This window comes from Lepidochelys kempii, chromosome 10, assembly GCF_965140285.1.
Source record: "Lepidochelys kempii isolate rLepKem1 chromosome 10, rLepKem1.hap1, whole genome shotgun sequence".
Taxonomy (NCBI): Eukaryota; Metazoa; Chordata; order Testudines; family Cheloniidae; genus Lepidochelys; species Lepidochelys kempii.
The window spans coordinates 80696910-80723362 of NC_136389.1; the positions used below are offsets into that span (position 1 = coordinate 80696910).

The 26453-nt window shown below is 39.7% G+C and overlaps 1 protein-coding gene across 2 annotated transcripts in view; it reads right to left on the reverse strand.

Moving 5' to 3' along the window:
- Positions 1-243: 243 nt before the first annotated feature.
- The window catches only part of AAGAB (alpha and gamma adaptin binding protein), a 29535-nt gene continuing 3325 nt past the window's right edge, over positions 244-26453 (reverse strand). Inside the window, exons 2-10 of one of the 2 annotated variants that reach the window (XM_073304428.1) lie at positions 18528-18718; positions 17347-17443; positions 16363-16452; positions 13072-13155; positions 7481-7563; positions 6326-6419; positions 4555-4659; positions 3857-3906; positions 244-3251 (exon numbers count right to left, since the gene is read on the reverse strand). In XM_073304428.1, coding sequence (XP_073160529.1) covers positions 3174-3251; positions 3857-3906; positions 4555-4659; positions 6326-6419; positions 7481-7563; positions 13072-13155; positions 16363-16452; positions 17347-17443; positions 18528-18718 — 872 coding nt within the window. In that variant the 3' untranslated portion in view covers positions 244-3173. The remainder of the gene's footprint in view (positions 3252-3856; positions 3907-4554; positions 4660-6325; positions 6420-7480; positions 7564-13071; positions 13156-16362; positions 16453-17346; positions 17444-18527; positions 18719-26453) is intronic. The other variant, XM_073304429.1, reaches the window with a different exon arrangement.

Here is a 26453-nt window from a genome sequence, read left to right on the forward strand (position 1 = left end):
CCTGGGTTAGGGCTTAAGCAGGAGGGAGGTACGCTTGTCCAATTTCAATTGCAAAGGGAATCTTTGGTAGCCAATAGCTTTACCCTAAGCAGTTAAGTAGACTACTAAAGGGCCTGATCAAAAGCTCAGTGGAGCCACTAGAATGCCAGTTTTCCAAGAGCTAAGGAAAGTTCACCTCTTGCAAGCCATGTCCTTATTTAACTACTAACATGAGATTAAAAGTGATTTCCAAACTGTTACAGATGTATTTAAATAGCATTTTAATCAGCCCATTTCCATGTTTACAATGCTAGTTTACACACTAAAGAAAACCCTAAACAAAAGGATACAGCAGCTTTTTTCATTTTGCTTTTCCATTAACACTTGCTTTATTTATTTCTAAAACCTCTACTGTAAGAAATTTTGCAGCCAAAAAACAGAAGAAAAAAAACCACCACACAAGTTCTCAAAAAATACAATTCAATAATCTAAGAATCGCTGAATTTAATTCCATCCTATTTTCTAGCCACAACAGCTAGTTTGACTCATGAATAGATTTTTATTTAAAGTGCTTCAACTGCTGGGATACAAGTTTACAGCACTAAGCTGTTCCAAAGCACTCCCTGACGTGCTGACACGTTGGGGCAAGTGTTAAAACCCGTGGAAACGAATGGCCGTTACAGGGACTAGTGGCAGTGGAAGCGCATACTGTGCTGACAATCCTGGCTAGTTACTGCTGTTTGGGAGTCCTGGCACTTTCCTGCCAATCGTATCAACTTGTGCTGGTCTTTTAAAGACTTCTCACCCCCCTCCGTCCCTACCCCAAATATCCCTCCCAGTTAGCAGGAAGACGGGGTGGTTAGGTTGGATTGGTGTACTCATTCCCTGCATGCCTTGGGTTCTTACCTCTTACTGGTGTCTCTTGCTTCACCTGCCAGCACTTTAAAAAAAAAAAGTCAGTCAAGATCTTAAATTTTAAACTACGGCCAGATGTATCCTGTGAATCTGCTTTACAGAGCATTCAAATGCATGCTGCTCTTTAGGGTATTTAAATGAGTCTTCTCTACTCTTTTGCCACATGCCTCCCCACCACCTGACCAAATATTTAGCAAAGGGTAAAGTCTCTGCCTTCCACGAAGCAAGGAGGCATGAAACACTATAACTCAACAGAATATAACTCCATGATCTCTTCCTCAAAGCTCTTTCTGCTTGCAGAAGAGGATAGAACAGGATGAGATGGAAAACAACAGAACAAAAGAGCTGTTGCGGAGAGTTGTCTCAAACCCCTTCAGTTTGATTTCCAACACTGTTGACTGGGAGGATGGTTCTGAGGAGAGAGCAGTGCCTCCCAGCACAGTCTTCTGCATATAAGGAATCAGATCCATCCCTGCAGCCTTTCACTTTAGACTCTTGCCTGAGGAGGTCTGAGACTTTCCCATGGCTCCTGCAAAGTCAGTCCCAGGAGAAACACACAAATGACTGGACACAGAGACAGGAAGCAGTGTAAGGTCTCTCCATACAAAGCAACCGCCATTCAAAAAGGTCCACTTTGCTGTGATGGAATCACAGGTGGCAAGCCCTTACAGCTGAGCCTCAACTATGATCAAAGCAGCATTAGTTGCTATTCATAATGGCTTCACAATTTTCAGTTTTGACTTGTGGCTTTGAGTGTTCCTGCCACCCTCCTGTTTCATCTTCATTTGATCCTAACCCAGGATCAAAAGAATAGACCAAGTTCTGTGGATGCGAAAGACCCTATTGTCATAGGGCTTCCAGAAATTCAGCTTTTATGGATGCATTTATGGAGTTTCACTGAAAGTATAGGCTCCATAATCCCTAAAATTTAATGTACACTGCGGCTCAAGTATCAGAAAAGTAAAAGCTCTTTCTCTTTTCAAAGTAAAAACGATTGTCTTGACATGGACTATTTTCATGTGGGTTAGGGAATACCGGGCGTGGCACATGACAAGCCTGAGAGGCATTAGAGAAGCCTGGGCCCTTGTGCTGAATAGTTGCAAGACGGCTGGTTGCATCATCTAAAGTGGCTTTTCTCTTCTAGCATGGAAAGACATGTTTTATGGGCCACTGTTTAAGGTAGGTCCCACCTCCTTTCACTGTATCCCTATCTGCTCTCTGATGAGAGTTAGTTATGTTTGATGAGAAAAGTAGACTAAACTGGTAACTGGCTTTTCCTTTACCTTCTTACCCCCCATCCCCAACCTTCTTCCTTTCAGATTTCTTGTCTTTATGGTGATTATCTCAATGGTGCCTGATATGCTTACACTCTAAATGTATCTCCAGTCAATCTTTGCTTCCTAGTGTCCAGGGAGGAAAAGAGACACTCAGACTGAGCATCTACAATGAGGCAGAGGGGAAGAGGAATACTTTGCCAAGTACGCTCATTGTTAATCTACTATACTTTTTCTAGCACTGAGTACCACTACAAAGCAATACTCCTCCCACTTGCTGGTGCTCTAATACTTTCTAGTCTCCCGATTAAATACAGGTGCCTAAGGCTGTAAGGCATGTCATGTGACAATTTAGTGTTGTTGAGGTGATGGCTTTTACTCAGCATTTAGGATAAAATTCACCAGTACTAGGCCTGTGCCCTTCCCTAGGTCATTTTTAACATTGATGGCAATCAGTGAACAGGACTAATCCTGTGGCCTTACTCTACCATCTCTCAATAGAGTGCAATTCAGCAGTTTTCTTTTCCTGGCTCAAACAAGTCTGGTTCCTTTAAACCAGTAAATTAGTTCTAAAGCTACATAAAAACTTGAGACCAATCCAGGCCTCAAATCTTGAGTTTAGATTCAAGTACTGATTTGACAACCTCATAGAAAAAAAACAGATGGTGAATTTGTTTTTTAAAAAACTCTAAGGAAACAACAAAAATGGTTATTTGGAAAATATAAACTGGTTTGCTACTTATGGTAAAGATGGTACACACTACCTTAAAAATACACAGAAAAAGCCACACACAGAGAGAATACAGGCAGGAGAACAAACACAATCTAATGCAGTTTCAGGTGTTATGGAATGCGTTACTCAATGATAAGCAAGGAGGATCACTTAATTTCTAAGCAAACGAAGTCCAATAGCAGCTTCAGCAAAAAATGAGTTGTTTGTCGGAAACGTCCAGCATTAACTTTTAGGATATTGCATCAGGTCTACTACAAACAGCTACAGAGAACTTAGTTTTCTTCATCTGAGGAGAGGCCTTCAATCTCATCTCTGTCTCCTCCAATTGCCATCCAGAATGCTTTGGCCACCTGTGGGTCAAAGGTAGCAAAACAAGCTCAAGACACTTGAAGTTTGTGCTACATGCTAATAAATGTAAAGTGACCAGGAGTTAAACACAGTAGTGACAGCTATATACAGTACTCCTCGCTGAAATGTTATTTTCTTTCTCTGGCTAAAATCCCAACAAAATGGGTGTGACAATTTAGAGGGCTTTGGAATATCTGCAAGATAAAATCTGTTTGTGAAATTTGTTAAAGTCTGATCTAATTCCCACTAAAGTCAGAGAGTTTTCCACTGACTTCAATGGAATTGGTTCAAGCCTTCAGTTCTACTGCATGATTTCTGAATTTCCGATAACTGTAACCCGCCCTCAACTTTAAAATTCCAGATTGTTGCCGTTTTCCTGGGAGATCAGCAGCAGGCCCATTCGTAAGCCTGTTGGCCAGATTAGATCATTTGTATTCTGTTTGGAAGATGCTCTATATGTATAAAACTCCAGGAGCAGATCTATTTTTCTATTTATGAAATAAAGTCATGCCTTGCTAAATGTCGTCAAGAGTAGCTGCTATTTAGAAACATGAACACGCAAAGCTGGAGAATTCTGGAGAATTTAAGTTCTTGTTTCAGACCTCACCTTCTCTGCATGCAGTTTTCTCTGTTCATGGGGCAATGTTGCTGCCTTGTCTGTAGGGAAAAGAAGAGTAATGTTAGTTTGTCTCCCTCAAGGGTTAGCAGAGTTACTGAGCATTGAGAGAAACAGAGATGGCCTACTGCAGTGCTCCAAGAGGGATTGGAAAGTTATTTCTGAACTACTGGAATATCATGGGAAAAGAGAGAGAGTGGAGACTTTAGCGAGGACTTCCAAAATTCAACTACGCTAGAAATTCAGTGGTTTTAAGTATTTTGGATTCCACCTCACAACCATTTCTAAACCTCCTTAAACCTTAAGATTAGCATGAAGTTCTATTTTTTTAATCACAATTCTTGTCATGGAATTGTTCATAGAAGATTGTGGAGTAGAAGATCACGAAAGAAGACTAGTGCAGAATGTTTGAGCTACTCCAGTGGGACCTACTTAGATGTTCTTAAAAATAAAGCACTATTTACCTACAATGATGAGTTTAATTGACAAAGGACTACTGCTTTCAAGATCAATACTAGTTAAGATGAAAAGGGAAGTACAACAGATCAAAGTGTTCAACAAGATTTCAACCATTACAAGAATAACTTTCAAGATGTTCACATGGACGCAATGAAGTTCCCAGGTCTGCTAACTGGCTTTTTGACTATTAACTGTCCAGTCACTGATGGTGTGCTCTTCATTTACAGTACCTTTCATTTCCTTCAGCTTTGAAAACAGTCTTTCGAAATTCTCCAGGTCTCCTCCTCCTGTGGTAAGACTGGCTAGCTCTTGAATATCCATATCTAACATGGGATCTGAAATAAGCATATTAACATTGATCTAAGCGGGACTGTTCCTGCTGGATAGCACATTAGTTTGATGATAAATTGCTGGATATTAAACATTATATGGAGTACTAATGAAAGACTCCTGGCTCCCTTTGCAATGTGATGGATAAAAGGTTGGAATTTTCCATTGGTTCATGGCATTAATTACTATGTTACTCGGTTCTGACGTGACACACATTACAAGGTGTTTTAAAATCTGACAAAGTTCAAGAACATGGTTTAAAATGGCTATAAATGTCAAAATGTAACAAGTTTTCTTGCTGGTCTTAACACTATCTGCCTTAGAAATGGCTGGGGATCATTACAAATCGAAGTGCTGACTTAGTTTTTGCTTAAACATCACCATCAATCCCCAGAAGACTAGGATTTGGACAATGCCTGTTAAGCACTCAATACCAGGTAGTTTAAAAGTTCTCATATTAGTCCCCTCTAATACATCCCAGCCCAATAAGTTAAATACTGTACGTTGGAAGCTAGGGACTTTTACATTTATACACTCAATGTTGTGAACAGGGAACAATTTAAATCTGGTCTTAACCCCAAAACATATATTTTTAGTTTTGTTTCCATACTGTAAAAGAACTAAGCCTATAATCTCTTTCCATCAGAAGCAGAAGCATCCATGGAACTATATGTTCTCTTCCAGTGATCTGAAGAGTAGGTTGGGGATGAGGCTGGTAGCTACTCTGAGATAAGTGTAGTTTTGCTAGGTCTCACAACTTGATAGTGATAGTCTTGTGATGGTTTGAGATTTACTTAAAGCCCCAGCTCCTGTAGTCATGCAGGAGGATCTCAGCTTTCATTTAAAAAAAAATGCTTCTAGCCCTCATGGTTGTGAAGAAAGACTTGAATGCTCTGAGTTAGCAATATGGCAAGTGGAACCTCTGTCTTAAATTCTGAGGGAATCTGTTCCCGGCAGGGTTGGGCCTTGGTTTCTCAAAAAGAGGCATGATTTTGATGAGAGGGTTACTTAGTTTCTAGGGGCTCTGGCAACCCCAACCCCAATTATGCTATTATCTTTGGGGAGAGGATGGGGATGGCCAGGAACCAGTAGCCTTCTGTAACTATCTAGCATAGGGGTGCATATATGCCTGCATGTGCATGTTGTTCATCATGTCAACTTTTTAATAGGGAATACAAACATATGCTAAAATCTTTGACTGAATGATAGGAAATGTCAACTACTGACAGCAATGAAGGCTAAGGACATGTAAAAAATGAGGCATAGATTTGTGTACTGTCTCTTTAAAGCAAGATTCTGCCACAAACAAGCTGGGAAAAAAAGGGGAAATTGATTATCTGTAATTCTACTTCTCTGAAGAGTGTTTTTTTTTTTTTTTACTCCGTTCCTGTTCTTGGTCTTCTGCTTAAAAGTCCCAAGAGCAAGCATCCAGTCAACGTGGTATCTTTAGAGAAGTACTATTATGCAGTTTCTAACTGGAAACTATTCTGATATTGGTTACCCTATGGCCAGAGAACTAAGCCACAAAATCATCCAGTTATAATGAGTAATGGCTCTCTTCCCACACAGTTTTTTGGGAATGTTCCTTTTTTGTACACATCATGGTTTAGTTTCTACCTCACCCTGTAAAACTCATCAGAATTTTGTTTACTAAGCAAAGGAAGAACTTACCTACAATGCTGTCAATCTGCAAGTTGTTTGTGCTAGCTGCATCTCCTCTGTTGTCTAAATGAGATTCTGCTCTGTCCACTGCTGGTGGATGGGGCTGTCAGGGAAATTACCAGTTATTACTATAACCAAGAAGAAACAGCTCTCTCTATTCCAGTTCAAACATTCAGGAAGCCAATAGGAGTTCAGAGAGTCAGATATTTATGAAAGTCTAACGAGTGTTTAGGAGAAGCATTCTTGATAGTCTTAATCATTTTTTTTAAACAATATCTCAGCTGAGTGAAAGACTTAAAGCTACACATCAAACGTAGTTGCGGTGTAGCAACACCAAGAATTCAGTTGCTTTGTGTTTTCCCTTGAAAGCTTAGCCTTTTCCAGGGATTGTTTCATATGGATCTTGAAATGCAAGTTTTTCAGGATAGAGCACCTATCTTGTGTATCTTTACTCATCCAAAGTGCTGTATAGGACTGTGGATGTACACAATGCTACCATGATACATATTTTTCTGAGCTATGATATTCCTGCAGACAATTTAGGGCTTTTGAAAAATAACCTCTCAAACCGTAGCTCTAATCTGGCACAAACACTACTCCCAGACATAAATGAAAAAACCCCAGCATCTTGACTAGAATTTTGTATAACTTTTTCTTGGCTCCAGCCTGCTGTCTGAGGGAAAGCATTTACACAAATGTCAGAGAGCCTATGACTAACACCCACATTGAAAATTCAACCAAGTTTCACCAGGGAAAGTTACTGAGCGCAAAGGAACTGTGCTGTGCAACAGCTCGCAGCCACAAGCTGACAGCTGTTCCATTACTAAGGGCATTCATCTTACAGGTAATCTTGAGTATGCATCCGATGAAGTGAACTATAGCTCACGAAAGCTTATGCTCAAATAAATTGGTTAGTCTCTAAGGTGCCACAAGTCCTCCTTTTCTTCTTGAGAAAAATGCAGGCTGCAAGTCTTCAGGCTTCATAACATTTACAGAGGGTATTTCCTTTAACATTGTATTTAGAGAGGACATGAAGTGTCCTTTGAGGAAAAAGAAAATGAAGGTGGAAGACAAAGGGTGTAATCACATTGTGTGACAGGGAGGAGGGCAGGGCAGAGAGGAAAAACACTGATTTTAAAAAAAGTGAGAAATAAGAACGTTTACTTTTGTATCTTGGTTCTCTTCTGACCCAATGCTGCAGTTTGCACCTGCTAGCGTACTGAGAAGGCCAAAGCCCTGATTCCTGTCTGAAGAAAAACAGCTATTAGTTTAATAGAAAATGCAACACTATTCCCAAAGAGCAATTCAGCAGATAGGATGAAGTCTGTTACAGGAAATAGCTAAAGCAGTATATAAATCATGACACAAACCTATGCCCGTATAGTTTACAAAAAATGAAGTCCCTAAAAGATGCTGATTTAAAATAAGGTTGGGGCCTAGCACAACTGTCCTCCTGAGCCTGCAAACCCTTGCGCACATGCTTACCTTCGTGCGTGCGAGCAGTCCCACTAGTTGCAGGGCTGAGTCCAAGAACACTGGCATGGCAGCATTATTTCTAAGTGTTAAAATCAGTGATGAGAGTGGGGACAAGGGTCGTGGGAGGTGTTAAAAAGTGAGTGTGGGCCTGGATATTGTATGTCCTGGTCTCTAAGTACCAGTTAATGCTTGGATTCCACCAGACCCCCCTGACAGAAACACAGTTCAGTATGATTTTCAGAACACAGCAGGAGAGTACACTAGTGATTAACAAGGGTGGTGGAGTTTGTTTCACATACCACACGCAGCATCAATGGAGGTGAATGTCTGTTATTCCGCAAAGGAAATGCAACAAAAGCCTTTGTTTATATACAGCTCTATCCTCTAAATCTGACATACCTTAATGTCATGAACAATAGTTTTAAATTTATGCAGGATTAACGTACGGGTCCACTGGCCACAGTACAATGTTTACTCAGACTGTATGATGTTCTGGACACTCAATTTTTATGAACACACGGTGTACTTTAACAATATTTTAAAAAATCCTACCAAGCCAGCACCATGAAGCTGAAACTAGTTCATTACCCTCCCATCTCTGACCTCTAGCATGATGGGTTTTAAAACTGCTAAGTATTACTAAGCAGAGACAAATTTAACAAGCAACATTAAATGTTAGGACAAATATTTTTGCAGGGCTGGTACTGACATAAGTATTTATAAATTATTTGCATGCTGAATATAATGGACTCAGAGCACTTAAAGTATTTTATTAGTAACAGAGGGCTTAGTCAACTGAAAAGTTAGAAGAACATAACATTCTGCTTATAATTCAAAATGCAAGATGTCAGAATTTTTTTTTTTTTTAAACTTTTAAAAGAAATCTGCCCTACATTAACATTGCACTAATGACTTAACTCTAGGCTCCAGCTTGGATGATATAATTTTTATACACATTCCAATTCAATTTGTAGTTTATACAAGATTTTTTTTTTTTTAAAACCAAAATCATCAGCTATCTGGAAAACATGTAAAAATCCCTCAAATAATTCCAAATACCTCCTTTCCCCTTTAATAAAATTTGTCATTGTGTGCTTGAGTTTAGTGATTGATTTTTTTTAAAAATCCACTTTAGTCTTTTACCAAGTATTTGTTTAAACTGGCTCTGCTGTATGCAGTTTTATTGATGAAACAGGTTACTTGCCAGAGGCCCCAGGGAAGAAGTGAATCAGTCTAGCTGACTGAATCTCCTTAAAAACCTTGGGCTGCAAGATGCATGAAAGCATCTGAGGTATGCCAACTAAATTAGCATCAGATGAAGTGATAATATATTGGAACCCACAGCCCAACAGAGTAGTTTTTAAAAGTTTCTGTAGGCTGTGCAAAAGCTGTCTTTTGGAGAAGTGGTAAAAACGAAAGATTATTAACCAATTTGAATCATCTGAAAGTAGGTTGGCCATTATTGTCCAGCCGGTACAAGAGAGAACATCCCTGCCTGTGCAGAGGCATGGATTTTGTGATGTAATAGTGTAGTTCTTGTTGGCTTCTCATTTCTACAATTAGAGCTCATGTTATATAGAGAAATGACACAAGGATTTGCACCCTCTCCTGCAAGCTTGTTTGGAACTTGACATATTGGTTTGAAAGTACTGCCCCATATAGCAATGATTTGTGAGCAGGAAGCTGTGTTTCTCTAAAGCTGTGAGTAGGCAGACACAGACCTTGGAGTTGCAGTTACACCTTTGAGAAGTCTCCCTACAAACTCATTTTATTGGATGTCAAAATTATTTTATCGTCTGGGCACAGCTCTGGAACAGGGCAAAGCATTAGACAGTATTCTTTCTATGAACCAGGAGCCAAAAATTAGCTAGCTAACTCCCTCCCTCAGAAATAACTGGCATAATTTATGGTTCTATTAGGTTATCAACAGCAGATTCTTTACAGCTTCACAAATGCCAAAGTTAAAAAGCAAAGTTTGCAACAGCTGTGAACAGCAGGCTGGCTGTGTTCACAGCATCATTTTGAGCACCACACTTGCTTATTTGGCAGCCAAGGTATGTTTACTATATTGGTTTCTACTGAAACATTCTCCCCACCCCCACACACATCTGTTGTAGCCATATCCAGCTGAAGATTGTGTTAACTTTGCACCTTTGACTACCTCACCTGCACTCTGCCCACTAATCCTGCTCTACAACTGCAAAATGAACACACTACACTGCTGAGCAGCTTTTAAACAGCTTTCTCCTCCACTTCAAGATGTGGAATTTGTCCCCAAAATTGTCTGGTCTGAGGTTCAGAATAGGTAATAATTAGTCCTGGATCAGAGTGATAGATTGACAATCCTTATCTTGTGTAAAAGAGTAAAAATGCCTGCTTTGTCCCACTGGAAGTTAAGTCAGCATTTGTTCAAACAATAGGGCTTACATACCTCACTACAGCAGGCAGAGAAGAGGTTAGCTCCCTGCAAAAAGGAGAGAACTAGTTAGCTGGCCCCACCCCAGTGAACCTGCTCAGTCTCCACCTGGGCTCATTGGAACAAGTACTTAAGCAGGAAAGAAGGTCAGCTGGAGGAGTCTTTCAAATGAAAGCAGCAAGTATCCTGTTCCTCTTCCCCCATTGTAAGGAGACAGCAGAGCCAGTCACTTCCTCAGCCTGATCCTGAACATCAAAGAATAGGAAGTGTTTTATTTATATCGAAGAACTTTGTTTGCCCCTCCTAACCCCCGGAGGTGACAGAGCCATCTGACTCCCAAGACCAAACACAGGTAAGGACCTGCTTTACCCCGGCCAGAGGATGGAACTCTGCACAGCCTCTCAGATAAGCCTATTTATTTTCCTTTCGTTTTGCATTTCCCTTCACTGAAGTACACCAAGCTGACAGCGCTGCACCGGTGACACTCAGTTCACAGTTACAAGGCTTTATTCACAAAACAGTTATTTCAGTATAATAATGTGGCTGAATTGTAACCATTCAACCCTATACTGAAGTACCCATTTTGCTCTATCATCTCGCTCTGTTATAGAGAGCTGTACTGCCTTATTTAGGAGATGAGTGTGGAAGAGGCATCAAACATGTTCTTAGGGGAGAGGGAGAAAAGAAGGCTCCAGTAGGCTCTTCCAGTTACAATTTGAATTGCTGGAGAAACGAAAGCATGTATATGTTCCAACAATTAATTTAATATATTCATTCTTTAAAACAAGTTTCTTACAAATGTAAAAAACAGCTGAATCTTCTGATTTTAAAGTAAGGCAACTACTGAATAAAGTAAAGCAACTAAAATAGGTATTTGTGATGTAGCCTTGATGGCCAATCCTAGTTTAGAAGGTATGGTACATTAGAAGAAATCCTTAGTATTATGAAATCATCCTATCATTTCCTGTAAAAATCCTCACACAAAGAAGGATAAGCAGCAAGGCCAAGCAGCCACTGACTGGTGGTGAGGGGTCAGCCAACAGAGAAGCTAAGATTTTATTTCTGCTGCAGCCAGTTTTAAGGATCAGGAGGAAGTTGAAAACAAAGGATTGTTACAGGTTGTACAATGTTTTACTTAGGCACACTGAGCTCAGTCGTGCCCCTTTGAAAGTATGCTCAAGCTGCGAGAGAGTCCAAATGTAGTTCATTTCCTGACATGTTTGTAGTAATGTACAGCAATGCTATGTAGTTATTGCATAGTGGAAACTTTAAATCTGGATTCTAAACAAGTTTGACCTTTACAAAATACACTAGTGATGTGTGGGAACTTCCCCCCAATGTAGAATTCAGCATATGACTGAGTCCTGCTCTTCGGTAATATAACATCTGTCAAATGCAGGATGTAAAACCAGGAAACAAGCTGCCAAATAAGTGTCTTCCACTCTAATGAAATAATTTACACCATCTCGGGATGGCTATTGGTTTTACCGCACTCACAGCTATATAAAAGTTGGAACCTTTTTTGAAATCTCATTCTGACTTAATGCGACAGTCACCAGGTTAATTTAAAACAATCGATTTCCAGTTTAGTACTTAGTCATGTTCTACTGGAAAAAACACTACCATTAGGTAATCGGTTATAGGAACTAGCAAAGACCTTTCAATACTCAGTCACTGTGTGAGGTGGGGGAGGGAGGACGGGGAGAAGGAGCCAAGATAGTAGAGAAATATGTGCCACAGAGGAGGTGACTTGAAAATCCATCTTCCTACATTTTCTCAGATAGTCTATGCACTTGCAAGGGCAACTGAAGGGTCCTTTGTTTGAAAAGATGGTTGTATCTATACTACAAAAATAAAGTATGCTAGGCAAGCACTGCTCCTCCCTTTTAATGAGCCCAAGCCTAAGTAGATATTTCCACAATCTGACAGTCTCTACCTGATGGCCTAGTGCCTGGGGAGATGATTTTTCCATGTTTGCTCCTGATCTCAAGTACTTCCATGTAACCAAAGACTCTGAAGCTTCTATTGCTCACAAATGGAGAGCTTTGTATATTTTCACACCCAACTCATCTTATGAAGAGTGACTAGCAGTAGTAGGCTAACTTAGTCTCCACTACAGCCTTCTGGAATACACGGTACAGGATGGAATATGTCTGGACACTGGCTTACCAGTAGCTGAGTCAGTAGAAATATAGGGTATAAATATCTGATTTTAAAAATACCATAGGGTAGTGCTATTTTATGCTTCTACTTTGGGGTGTATTTGGGGAGGGAGGGTAACGTTCAGTTCCACGAAGTGGGACACATGGAATGAATTCCTCAGAAAATCCAATCTCTTCCTTCAATCCTATTTTAGCCACTATTTTAAAGTGTGAGAACAACTGATCTGTGACTCAGTGTGAGGCAATATAAACTTGATAGGCAAGTGCACTGAACTAGAGGTGGCTTCATTACAAGTTTTAGAGTCAGAACAGACGGGAGGCAGGCCACCTCACTGCCAGAGCTTTGGTTGAATGAGCTTTAATTTCATTTGACCCTGATCTATCTATCTTACCAAAGACCGCCAAGGAATGCTTGAATACAACCATTACAACATAACAGTTCTGAGTATAGCGGGAATGCTGTGAGATGGTAAATTTTGAGTCTTTTAAGGCCAGACACCTGGAAAAGATTGCTGAACAGCCAGCCCCCAAAAGCACTCAGAAGGAGCTCTGTTTTTATATACCCTTTTGCAAGTGTGGATCTAGTACTTCCACTTTAAAAACCTGCTGAACTTAAACTCTAGCTGTAAGAACTGAAAACTATTGGCATTAACTTATCCAGAATTCCAGCTTTACACCAGAGAAAAGCCTTGGTTACATACCACTCTTCATTACTACATTAGACCAGACATTGGCGTTCAAGGCTTGTACGATTCGTTTCACCCCTGTGGACTCAGGAAAGTCATCTAAACGAAGAAGACAAAACTCATGTAATTTCTATCAAAGTTATTCTGAACCCTAACATGCACGACAGTAGAAAATTAAACTTGGAAAATGGTCACGTGGTGCATCAACAGTAGAAATGAAACAGAGACCAGCCCTCTGTCCCAGACTCCAATTACTAGAGCGTGCAACCCAACCCAAAGGGACCTGACTACCAGTGTCAGGATTGTGTCAGGTCAGAAAACAATCCAACTCTCTCCAGGTCCGGTCAGGGAGGCTCTGATCACTTCCCCCTGCCCATCGGGGTGTTGTGGTGGCAGCTTCAGGCCCACCGCTGCACTGAGTGAGAGGTGCTGTGACTTGTCCAGCAAACTGGCAGAAGTAAAGCATGCAGCAGCTGCTGCTGCGCAGAACCCCTGGGTAGGAAACTGCGGGAGACCCCCTGCATGGTAAGAGGGGCTGTGGGAAGCCCTCACTAGGCTGAGCTCTAAGGAAAAGGTGGCAGTGGTGCTGACAGGTTTGGCGGGAAGGGTCGGGTCTGAAAACAGTCAACCCTCTAAGGATTAGGTTAGGCTTTAGAAGTAGGCCTGAGCAGACCTCTTCTAATCACTGGAAAATTTTCTTTCTTACTTCACCACTGAATACCTATCAGGTGTGAGTGCTTGTCTTACGCTGCCGAGCAGACTGGTACTGAAAGTGAAGGGATGTAAAAAGTAACCTGCTTAGGGAAAAACATTTGTCCCTTTGTGCCTCTTTGATACCCTATATTTTTGCCAGGTGTTTAAATTTTTTACTTCATCGCCTTGTCTTCCATGGGTCTAAGCAACATTGATTGAGCTCTCTCCGCCTTAAAATGAAGGGTTGGATATGCTGAATATTTAACAAAAATTGCCCTTGCATATTGCTGAGACATTTGAGTTACAGGTACGTGTGCTACGAAGTGCAACACTATGAACTGAAATCACGTCCCCTTATAGTGAAGCAGGTGGCAGGTGTCACTTGTTGTATTGCTATCTGTTCTGCTCTTGATGAAAAAATTGCTAGAATTATGACAAGTCCTGAATATTTAATGTAAAAAGCAATCAACCCCTCATCCCTCCAACAATCTGATCTTTATACACAACAAAGGAGGCAAACCCCATTTTTTTCCCTTTGCAGTTCACTAGTTAAAGAGGGCAGAGATGTTTGGCCAGCTGACCATTTCCAGTTATAAAATGTCCATGCTCTACTATTTAAAAGCTCTAGGACAAACGCTATAAAAAGCCTGATTATATTTTGATTGATTAATTGGAATAGGATTACAGGGAAAGCCTAAAATTACTTCTCTGAAAACTGTAACTTCAGTTGCTCCTTAAATTACTCTAACCTGAGAGCCATTTTTATTATTTCAGTTTGCCTACTGTGTGCATCTGACAGCACTTTGTGTATAGTCAGTTTCACCATTTCCTTGGATTAGTCAGTTTCCTCTGTTTGTGGAGGTCTCTCACAAAGCAAAAGGGGAGAGAGAAACATTTCAGGATAGGAAAATATGACTGCAAAAAAAAATCATGAACATTTCTGGGATGACTCAGGGGCAGGTCTTGTAAATTAGATTACCTTTAACGCCTTTTAAAAATAGATTTCAAGGTGACAGTGACCCTTAAGTTTAAAATACGAACAAAAAGCCAAAGAGCAGGGTCTCTCAGGAGACAAAGCACAGGAGTGACTGTCATGAGGCTGAATTAATAGTTCAGGCTCTCATTACAAAAAGTAGCTGACTGATATTGTACTCGTAATGAGAGCTCCGAGTCAGCTGTAGCAGCTCCTTTGGTAATTTTTAAACCGCTCTTGGCACCATTTATGTGCTGCATCCATTTTATTATGTTCCTGGGTAAGCATTTCATGTAACAGGTTTACAGGGGAAACAAGTTACTCATTAGAATGTACTTCTTTCAATGTCTGAGTCACAATGATTCAATATGTTAATGTCAGACAGGTACGAGAGCTAGAGTTTATGTATCACCACTCAAAAACTAACATACTGGCTGATTATTAAGATTACTTATTTTATTTGCATCTAAACAAGTGAGTCATACTTTAAAAAGAAAGTACATTTAAAAGAAATTTCCACTGAGAGAAAGCATTGGTAACTTTAAAGTACAATTCTACTCTGAAAAGTGATTAAAAATGATACCATGGGGTTTCATAATTGTCTCCCAGTAACTTCCGTATCAGTTGAGTTCAGTTTATAACTCAAAACAAGCTCTTTTCCCTAACTGCGAGGCCTGCAAACTCAAACTGATCTAAAAGACAAGTTGGGTTCTTTCCTTCTTGTACAGCACCAGTAATGAAGGCGCTGTGAAATATGGAACCTTGTAATTTTCTGCATAGAGATTCTTCAGGTGAAATTAACCTCTCCTTGACAGCTGTGCATTCCCACTGCCTTCAGTGTATTTGAACTGATATAAATATTAGTGAATAACTGATGCTTGGGAATATAGCTGATGGTGCTAGCTCTACTGAAGTAGTAAACGCTTTCCTTTTCTCAACACACATGGGAGATCTGCATCAGGGGGTGCCAGAACTCAACCACAAGAGCGGAACATATTACATTTTTCGTCACAGATGTCAACAACACACAACCGGTTTTGCTTCATGGGTTTTAATTTTGAACATACAAGTGATTCTGAAACTGGTTTGTTTCCTGCAAGACTCTGTGTGTGTGTGCGTGCACACCCCCCCCCACCCCCCAAACAAAAAATTAAAAAAGTTTATTCAAAAGGTAAATTTTGTAGCCTGAAGACAAGAGATCATTAAACAACGCTTGTATTTTATGTTTGGTGCTTTTAAAAGTCCTCAAAGCTCTAAAAATACTTTTTCTCTCCCCCCTTGACTCTCTCTACCAGTTTTTTTGTTTCAAATGGATCTGGAAATTGAGTATAAATGTTATTTTATACATGACCATCAAGTATATAATCACAGCACTAGAATTAGTTAACAGCTGCTACAGAGCCAGAAGAGCGAGCACAAAACAGTTTTGATGTAGGTGCTACATCAACAGCAGTGTATTTTGGAGGAAATAACCCTGGAGGAAACAACCAACCCTCCTAGCCCTGACAGGAAAAGCACCACTCTAACTTGCAGTATTCCACAGACACCCCGGTAGTACAGAATCAAATTAAAAGCCCCTTTCAACTGCTCCAAATCAGCGTTGTAATTTTATTCGTTCTAAAAACAGGTTGTAACCCTACCGTCTTCATCAGGCAGCTCCTCTGGGCTCAGTTCCACCAGTTCAAAACTGTGTTTGATGCACCACTCTTGAGCTTTTTGTCGGTTCACACCTAAGGTTATGAAACAAACTGCTTTCTAAATGTCTAATTTTTTAAACTCTGCAATACCAAATGTGCAGAATTTTTTATACCCCCCAAATCTGTCCCCTCGCTTTGGATCCTTTCGTAACAAAGGAAGTACAGAAATAGTCGGGTTCTGTCCATTACTAACATCACAAATAAGGATTCTACAGGCTTTCGAGTTAAACTGCACCATATCTTGAATCGCTCTGTTTCCCTCTTCAAAAATCATGTATAAATTCTTGTTTTTTTGCAATTAGAGCCAAGACTGACATGTAAATGAAAATTATGGCATAACAGGGATTACTTCTACTAAGGGCTTGATCCTGAGCTAAATTAATTTGCTTTGCACAATACATGCCAACACAGGAACCAAGCTTACTTATATACAATAAAATGGATTTACACAAGAAAATCACCCAAAAAGGCTGACACTTCTGTCTTCACACTGCAGTCAGTACCCAGGATCCTACTGATATGCCCCAACTCTGACTCGTATGGACCACCTGTACAGGCAAGTGTATTTCAGCCCATTCAGTAACTTGACCTCCCAGTGAATATTGGCAGTGGTGTTGAGAGATATCAAATGTGGGGGTGACTTTTCAGTGTGTACACCTGTCCACTAGGAACTGGCCAGCCCAAGTGTGTCATGGAGACAAATAAGCAGCCATCAGATGGTACGTTTGTCACTGCCAACCTGGTTGGATTTAAATTGCAATTAAAGTAAAAGGCTCCATCCAATTACCAGCCATTTGAGTAACTCAGCTCCTCCCTATCAAATCTAAAGCTCTTATCCATATACCATAAGATATAGCTGTAGTACGTTTGCCAAGAAAACAAACAGCATGCAAGATCACTTTTTCAAGCCAAACTTTAGCATCTTACCATTTTCAGATACTCTGTCACACACCAAGATCATAACCTCTGGTAACCATTCTTCTGCCAGGGGAAGCCAAGTAGAAACACTTTCAAGACCAGATTTCTGGAGGAAACAAGGTTCTTGTATGAATACCTCAAAGCACTTTGCAACTTTAAAATGAATCTTTAAAACCCTGTTAATGTAATGCTTAAAGCCGCATGGTTAAAAGACAGTCACAAAATGAGAGGATTAAGGTTCCAACAGCAATGCCAGCTCATCTGTGTTGTACAGTTGGTATATTTTAGGATAGGTTCACAATACTAATATTAAACTATGCATTTTTAACCAGAGAAAACAGGAATAGCAAATATACTGTGTCCTCTGTGGCGGAGTTCATCTCACTTGTTTGGAACTTAAATATCAAAATATGCAAATTAACTGAATTCCTAGCTCAGATTACATAAATTAAAAATCCTTTGTAATAATTTAACATTTAAGCAGTTTCAATGAGGCTTAAAGTTCATGCATCACTGAAGCTAATGAATTATCTTTGCTGCTGCTGCAAACTGTTTATCTGGAGACAGTCTTGCAGTGCCAGGTGAAAGGTGTCCCTCAAATAGGAGGGAGCTTGAAATAGATTTGTGCCCTTTCTTGTTCATGGTGTGAAAGATTCTCCACCCCAAACAGACATTTTCTATTTGTTTTTTGTTTTGCCTTAGAAATATTAGGAATCCCATTGGCCTGTTCTGATTTTACTGGAAGACTGTTTGGATGACTCCAGCCATGTTGGGGCTCTCTTATTTTAATTAAAGGGGTGATGGTGAATCCTTACAAAGATCCGCCCTGATCCCAGGCTTTGCACAACTAGCATCGAACAGCTCTAAAATCAGCATAACTAGTCTGAGGAGAATGGCCCCAGTGTAGCAGGAATATCTGATGCATACAGGTGGAGTACCAGTTCTTATGCTACCTCTCGTCCTGGGACTGGTGTAAGGGAAGATGGTGGGGCAAGGAACTGTGGCTTCCCTAGCTGCCATAATGGTTCCTTAGGACCACTGGTAATAGGCATAATTTAAGGCTCCTCTAACTTGCATTACAAGACCAGCCTGACATAGGATCTGGGGAACATAAAGATGACTTAATTATAGTAACAGTCCCAACTACAGTGCATGAGAAGATCATATACAGGAACAAAAAACATTCTTACTATTGTGCTGTCAAAGTAAACCACAAATGCCTGGACAGATTCAGAAATTTCTGCTGTCACAAGATATTTGTTTGGTACCACACACAGGTGAATATCAGCAGAATAATATTTATTGTCTATTGTCCAGGGGTAAAATCTCACACCCCCACTTGTAGACACATCTGCAGCAAGGTCTTCTGTTCCAATGATACCTATACAAAAATCAGAGAAAAGAATGATGAGATGGTAAAGCCAATACCAAGAGTACAGTCCATCTAGAAAAGTCTTAGACATAAGGCTAAATTTAGCTGGACTGTAATACTCAGAATAGATATTAAAAAAAACACCAATACTTGTATGGACTCCAAAAGCTTATTTCCCAACTTGTTACTATATCCTAGATGAATGCTAGCCATGGAGATCAATACTGTAGCAAGCAAGAGTTACGGAAAAGTTTTAAGAAGTTATTTTAATTAATACTGCTTTTTCTAGCCTGAAGTATGGTATGCAGGATTGCATCTAACAATGCACACGATGGAGCTCATTAAGGATATTCTGTGGAAGGAATAAGAAGGCGGCTTAAATACTGAAGGTGCAGGCCTGGCTTCTATCATGTGTGCTCCTCCAACTACCAGCTGGGACAAAAAAGGAGAATTCTTGTCACTTTTGCCTACCTACTTGCAGATTTACTTCAGTGTTTAAGTATGTTCCTCCAACTTCATATACTTGCAAGAGGCTGTACCAGTAACCTCTACTCGGTTCACAATCTTTTTAAGGAAAGAAAAGGAGTACTTGTGGCACCTCAGAGACTAACCAATTTATCTGAGCATAAGCTTTCGTGAGCTACAGCTCACTTCATCGGATGCATCGGATGCAGTGAGCTGTAGCTCATGAAAGCTTAGGCTTAAATAAATTGGTTAGTCTCTGAGGTGCCACAAGTCCTCCTTTTCTTTCTGCGAATACAGACTAACACAGCTGCTACTCTGAAACCAATCTTTTTAAGAATATACAAGCTATAAGGGCGTGAAATGAAATACATGCAACCAATGTCACTACTAGCCAAGTCATCAAAAATTGTTGACGACTATGACTGACAATGCACAACAAGGTGATGGAGTAAATTATCAGCTGTCAGAAGTTTAGTGTTGGTCCCAGGATATGAGAGATAGAAGGTAGATGAGGTAATATCTTTTACTGGACCAAATTCTGTTAGTGGAAGGGACAAGCTTTCAAGCTCCACAGAGCTCTCTCTCGGGTCTGGGAAGGTAACCAAAGTGTCTGATCTATATACACACTGGGACAGATTATACAAGATTCCTATATGGAGTTCTATGGGAGCCGCAATTAAAGTCCCAACCAACACTTTGAAAATTTACTCCTAAATAGTCCACTACCTGAGCCCATAATAACATTTAAGTTAGTATTGCCTCCAGGGCCGAGGCTATCACATAGCTTGACAGCCACCTGGTGGAGTTAAATCATAATTAGTAGCAAAGAACTACAAATATATAGCATTGAAATAGTCAGCATAACTGGGATCATATTGGGCAAAATCATAAAGTTTGAAAAAGTTCTAGAACTGTACCCATGAATGTGAATCTATCGGAGAACTACAGTTTTGTGGGGACCAGAAGGCTCAGAGGACTGGAAATGGAATATGCAGTCTTTCAGTTCTCAGAGTCAGATTTTTAAAGTATTTAGGTGCCTAAAGGTATAGATAGATGCTTAATAGGATTTTCAAAAGCACCTAAGGGCCTAACTCGCAGTGCTTTCCAAGTCTCTTGCCCAAGAAGTTTGATTGAATTCCATTTACAATATATGGGAGAAGAGTTTAAATACAGGTAGGTGAGAAAGTCCCATTGGCAAGGACAGCATAGTGAAAATGGGGTTTACCATGGGATTTGAAGCAAGATGGGAAGGACTGGAACAAATACGAGGTGGAGGGAGCAGCTGTTCAAACACATCAGTGGATGGCACATAACAGATGTAAACAAAAGTGTTATGCACAACACTGAAGCAGAGGAGCTTGGTAGGAAGAGGAAGGCAGTGAAGGAATTAGAGGGTAAGATTTGACCTTGATAACAGATGACTAATCTGTAAAAGAATTTCCTAATCTAGTTTCATAAACCTTGTTTTTCACAAACTGGCTCCTCCACACCTATATTCTAACTCTTTAACCTACTTTTCTTATAAATAAATTTTATACGATAGAACCTCCGAGACAACTTTCATCTTACTTTAGCAAGATTTATCATTTTTGGTCCTATTACTCTTCTGTTGTCAGAGTGAACTAATGGCTTTTAATGCAATCAAAGTCCATTCTGTTTGATAAGAATGTTCACTTAACCAGAAAACAAAAGAAATAAAGGATTTAAGATAATGCAAGGCCAAACAAATCTTGATTCTGGCTTCCCTAGTATTATGTGACCAACTGTTAGTCTGCAAATCCATGGTCATAGAAGTATAGTCCAGGGGCCACTACAACACCTAACCAAAATGATCTGGATTAATATGTAATTCAAAAAAAACCTTTTTACCTCACTTCTAAAAACAAACAGTTTAAAATCCTAGCTCACGAAGATATTTAGATTTAGTGTATACTGTTTATCAGTAACTTTCAACAGCATCTGAGAAAGTTCTTCCTACAGTTGTCTGCCAAAAACTCTGTGCAGGATCCAATATTTACCCTGCACCATTTTATGGCCTTATAGACACCTAAGAAAAGAACTCTGTCTGTGTTTGGTGGCTGGATGATGCCATCAGTTGCTATGATGCAAACACCCAAGTCTCTCGTCTAGACAGGCTAGTGGAAGAGGACTGCTTTTCAGTTTGTTTAAACACACACTGAGTATTTTCAGTTCTAAACCTCCTCAAGTAATTTGGATTACACACACAACCTTCAGAAATCCCTTTAACAGATTGTCCTTAGCATTCAGTAACAGAGAAACTCTTGAAGGGTGACATCGCCTTCCAAAATCCACAGAGCTGTTCACTGAGTCATACATCAGTTTTATTTAGAATAAAATTTGTTTTAAAAGTGTCCCTTGCATGCCAAAACTAACACTTGTTTCTAGTGTAAAGTGGGGGGAGGTGGGGTTGTAATATTGATATACTGCAGCCAGATTTAAGTACAACGGCAAACCACTATCATTTACTTTAGTTTGAAACTCAGGATATTAACAAGTCTGGTATATAATAATGCCAATTCCTACTGCACAAGCAGTTTACTTGCAAATTGCTAATACTGCAATTTCATATTCTGTTGCAAAGTCAAGGTAGTTAAGATATTGTTTGAAAAATCCAGGGACTTTTTTTTGGCAAGTAACAAACAATGAAGCATTTCTAAATACATGAATACCAGTTCTTTTTCTACAGGGCCAGTATATGTAGCACACTGTTTCAAATGCAGGTAAAATATAATTAGTCTGGCCTAGAAGTAGCTATACTGTGGTGGGTTTTTTTGTTTTTAATTCCCACTTTAAAGCATGTTTTGGCACCTTAGTAATCTGTTTTATGAAAGTTCTCAGAATTGAATTTTTAGAATTGCTTGCCAATGCTAGTGGAAGTTATTTAAGTTATGTTAAAGCTGTTCACCACCACCACCTTGAAATCATACAGAAATTTTCAATCAGTTAGTTAAAAAATTCCCCATATTTTCATGTTTCCCTTTTGCTACTGAAGATAGTTGTGTCTCAGAGCTCTTATCTCTGCCCTGCTTCTCCCTCCATTTGATCCTTTAACAAAGCTATAACTGTTTGACAGTCTGTTGCCACTGAAATAATTGTAAAGTCACAAAATCAACATTATAACTTCACTGAATGACCAGTGGGAAGAAAATAGAATGAGGAAAGAAAGTCTTTGTTGGAAAACACTTTTTTTCTTCTTAAGTTAGCCAACTCAGTAAGAATTATGAACGCATGCAAAAAGGAAGTATGTTTTTAAAAATAGCTCCCCAAACGTCACTGTGAAAGATCTTTCACATCAGCTCCATCAATAAAAAATTGTTTACAAAACAGTAGAGGCAAAATTGCTAGACAAAGTATAAGCCTTTAAGAGAATTCAAGAATGTAAAAACAAAACCCCCCCGCAAATGCTTTCCTTTCGCTGCTAAGGTTCTGCTATTTTATGCGACTTTCATTCACCCTATTCTGCTTCTGATTATAGACATTTCTCATCCAAACAGAATGACTTTGCCAGTCATAATGTGGAATTTCTCCCCAAGAACCATGTGGAATTAAAACTCTTGTACACAAAACTCAACTCAAATACTGACAAGACCTTAAAGTTTTATAACTTGCCTTGAGCTAGATTGCACACTTATAACTTCCCATAAAAGTAATTAGAGGTTTGGGATAGTTACTACATTTCTACAGCACAGCCATGATGTCCCATTTCTATATATTACTCTTGCTGACAAAATTAAGTGCAGCTTGGATACTTTATTTTTGACAGCTTCAATAGGTTTGCCACTAGTTACATTTCTCACTAAAAATCACTACCTATACTAAGATATTTAAGTGTTTTGCCTTCTGTTTCTGCTGTAAAAACAGAGGCTGTACGAGGGTACTGAAATAAACTGTCTAGACAAATTAAGAATTGTCCAGAATGTTACTCCACCTTGGAATTAGTTTCATATATTGTACATACGGTACTTCATTTCCATTAATTTTCTCCCCCAAATAGAAGACTCTTTGTATTTTAATGCAAAAACAGGTTCTCAACTATAATGAAAGCTTTCCACACCCAGTTCTAGAAAATATTTTTTTAGGATAAAAAACATTTCAAATTCTGCTTGCACTTGGCCAAAACAAACATTTCCAGAAAACTGATATCATGGCAAGAGCACGTGTCTCAGTAAATGTACGTCTTTAGAGAATTACTCATTTTCATGTTTGATCTTCCCAACCATCAAGAGGGATAGCTCAGTGGTTTGAGCATTGGCCTGCTAAACCCATTTAGGGATCTGGGGCAAAAATTGGGGATTGAGTGGGGGGTTGAACTAGATGATGACCCCCTGGTCCCTTCCAACCCTGATATTCTATGATACATAAGAGGGTCAGTGGTTTAACATCCAAAGAGTCTAGAAAACCAACTGACTCACTCAGTGACCACAAACGCAGGCAGGCCTATTGGACTGACTTCTCTGGCTATCCTCTTCATGGAACAGAGATGGGTTATTCAGATTACAATAGCAAATCCACAGGTCCAAATGGTTCAGGGCCCAGTGGAGAACACTGAACACATAGGACAGTTCCTGCCCCAAAGAGACTCTACTCACAGAGTGTCACATGCACAAATATAACACCTTTTTCAAGAAGGCTTCATCTACAGCAGAAATGTTAATGTTTAAGCTCCTTTGCTCTGAGAATCACAACAGGAGATACTGGACTGGCCCAAATAGAGATGCTAAAAGCACTGTAAACAACATGGCATTTTTGACTGGTTCAAGACCAGTCTCTTGCAACCCACCAAGGACTAAAGTTATTTAAAGTTGAAAATCTTACATTTCCAAAATGGTGTATCAGCTTGGTCCAGAGCAAGACACAAGAAGCTCCCTAATACTTATGGAATCTATTCATAGGAGAAGTGTCTTTCCAACCCCAGGCAGTTGGTTGGTTTATGCCTTAAAGCATGAATTATTTATATTCCTCAGGTTTTTTTAAAAATTCTGTTTAGATATTTGTTTGAGCAATGAGAACACTAGGTTTTTTTTTTTTTTTTTTTAAATACTGCTAAGATCTTGGACTCTGATAGGGGCAGCAATATTCCTCGATAAGTTAAATTTCTTGCCTTTCAAATTTCATTGGGTGTTCCTTTGGTCTTGTTACCAGAGGATAAATGAAACACAGTAAGGTTCTGAGAAGGAAAGGGAAGGCAGACACCACCAAACTGAAGAATGTAGGTGGCATGGCATATATTCATGCCATTTGTAAAACTTCAAAAGCTCAGCAGACGTTCCATACATGGAAGGCAACTAATGTATGGAATGGACTGTCCAAAGCACTTTAGAAGCTTGAAGTATGACCTCTAAAATGAGCTGAATATGAATATTTAAGAGAAAAGTCACAGGAAATAAGCTACAGAGCTGAAGGTCTGTCCATCTCCCTCCCCCAGCCCCCACCCTCAGAATTTACTGCTCTATTACAGCTATGAGAAAACAAATACCTAAAACTGAAGCACCCTTGCTATGTCTAGTATTTACTACCACTGGACTAGTAACGTTCTGTTAATAACCATCACAAATCCCCTGTTGCAACTTTTCTCCCAAAGATTACCGTAAAGCATTCTTGGTTTTCTTTTTCTGAGTGCTTTCCAATTTTAACACTGACTAAATCTTAATTTAAAACACGTTAAAGAACTGAACTATCAAGTCTCCTCTGGTCTGGTAGGTATGCTACTAGCAGTTCTCATATTCTGTGTCTTGAGAGCCACCTGGTGGAAAGCAACTATAAGAAATACTTCCTGTGTAACTTTCAGGGGGTAAGAACTTTTCAGGAATACATTTAAGAATCCCTTTTCTGAAAGAAAGAGAGAACCACCAAGCACCAGGGATTAGCTGTACAGCTACCTACCTGGTCCACCAGAGTGTTTAAAGTTTGATCTGAGTGAGTAGACAGTGTTTGGAGTGGTAATATTATGATTTTGCAAGACTGTTTCAGATAACTAAATACATCTAAGGTGCAGGTGCCCATCCTGTGCTATGACATAATGTAACACACAATACAACAGTCATAATGTAGTAAACTATGAAGGGCTGCTCACTGCATCTTGAAACAAAAATATATCCTCCAGCATATACACTAAAAAACCCATAGTGCTCACAACACATCCCTCAAGCCACACCCCCAAAAAAGGTTGAGGGAGTGGGGAGAAGAGCTTTGCAACAGGACTGAAAGTTTAGAACAAACCTAGGTTCTAGAAGACCACAGGGGAAGTGAGTTCCAAAGTAGCTGCAGTTCAAATCATTTAGGACTTTATTGGTTAATACCCAATACCTTGATTTTTGACCCAGAAACCTACTGGAAGCCAGCACAGATCCTAGAGCACTGCAGAGTGTGTTCATGGTAGGACTCTTTGCTTAATAAGAGGGCACCACATCCTTCTTTAGTTTCAGCTTCCAAGTGGTCTTGATGCATAGCCCATCACAGGTTTCAGAGTAGCAGCCGTGTTAGTCTGTATTCGCAAAAAGAAAAGGAGTACTTGTGGCACGTTAGAGACTAACCAATTTATTTGAGCATATGAAGTGAGCTGTAGCTCACAAAAGCTTATACTCAAATAACTTTGTTAGTCTCTAAGGTGCCACAAGTACTCCTGTTCTTTTAGCCCATCACAGTAATCCAATGTCAAAGTAACAAAAAGTGATGGATAATGGTGATAAGGTCCCTGCATCTGAAAGGAAAGGCTCAGATTTGACAAAAAAAGATACTATCTGGGTCTCAAGGAGCAACACAGGACACCCGTTATATATGTGTGTGTGTTACAAATGGCAGTGCCACTCCCTTAGTGGGACTGCCACCATAAGGTTTTGTCTCTATAAGCAGGGTGCACTGATTTAACTAAATCAATTTAAAATTCATACCCTTTGGTTAAAATGATGCAGAGTGCCCAAATTCTGCGAACTCTACCAGTGTCTGTCTTCCTCCCAGTCTTGTCTTGATTGAGTGGCAGCCATCTAGCCCTCATCCAAATGCCAACCTCAGATAGCCCCTGGGTTGTTTGTTCCACTATTCCAGTTGGGTCATGTGATTTACTTTCATATACAGAACAGCAATTTAAGTTGTTGCTTTTTTAAATGTCACTATTTTACTATCTCCATTCAATCTCTCTCTCTGTGAGTTGCCGCCGTAAGTGCTATAAGCAACTTAATTTGATGATTGAAAATAAGACTAAGAATCTGCTTTGGCATTCAAAAGCAATGGAAGTCTAAATGTTTCAAAGAGGTTACTG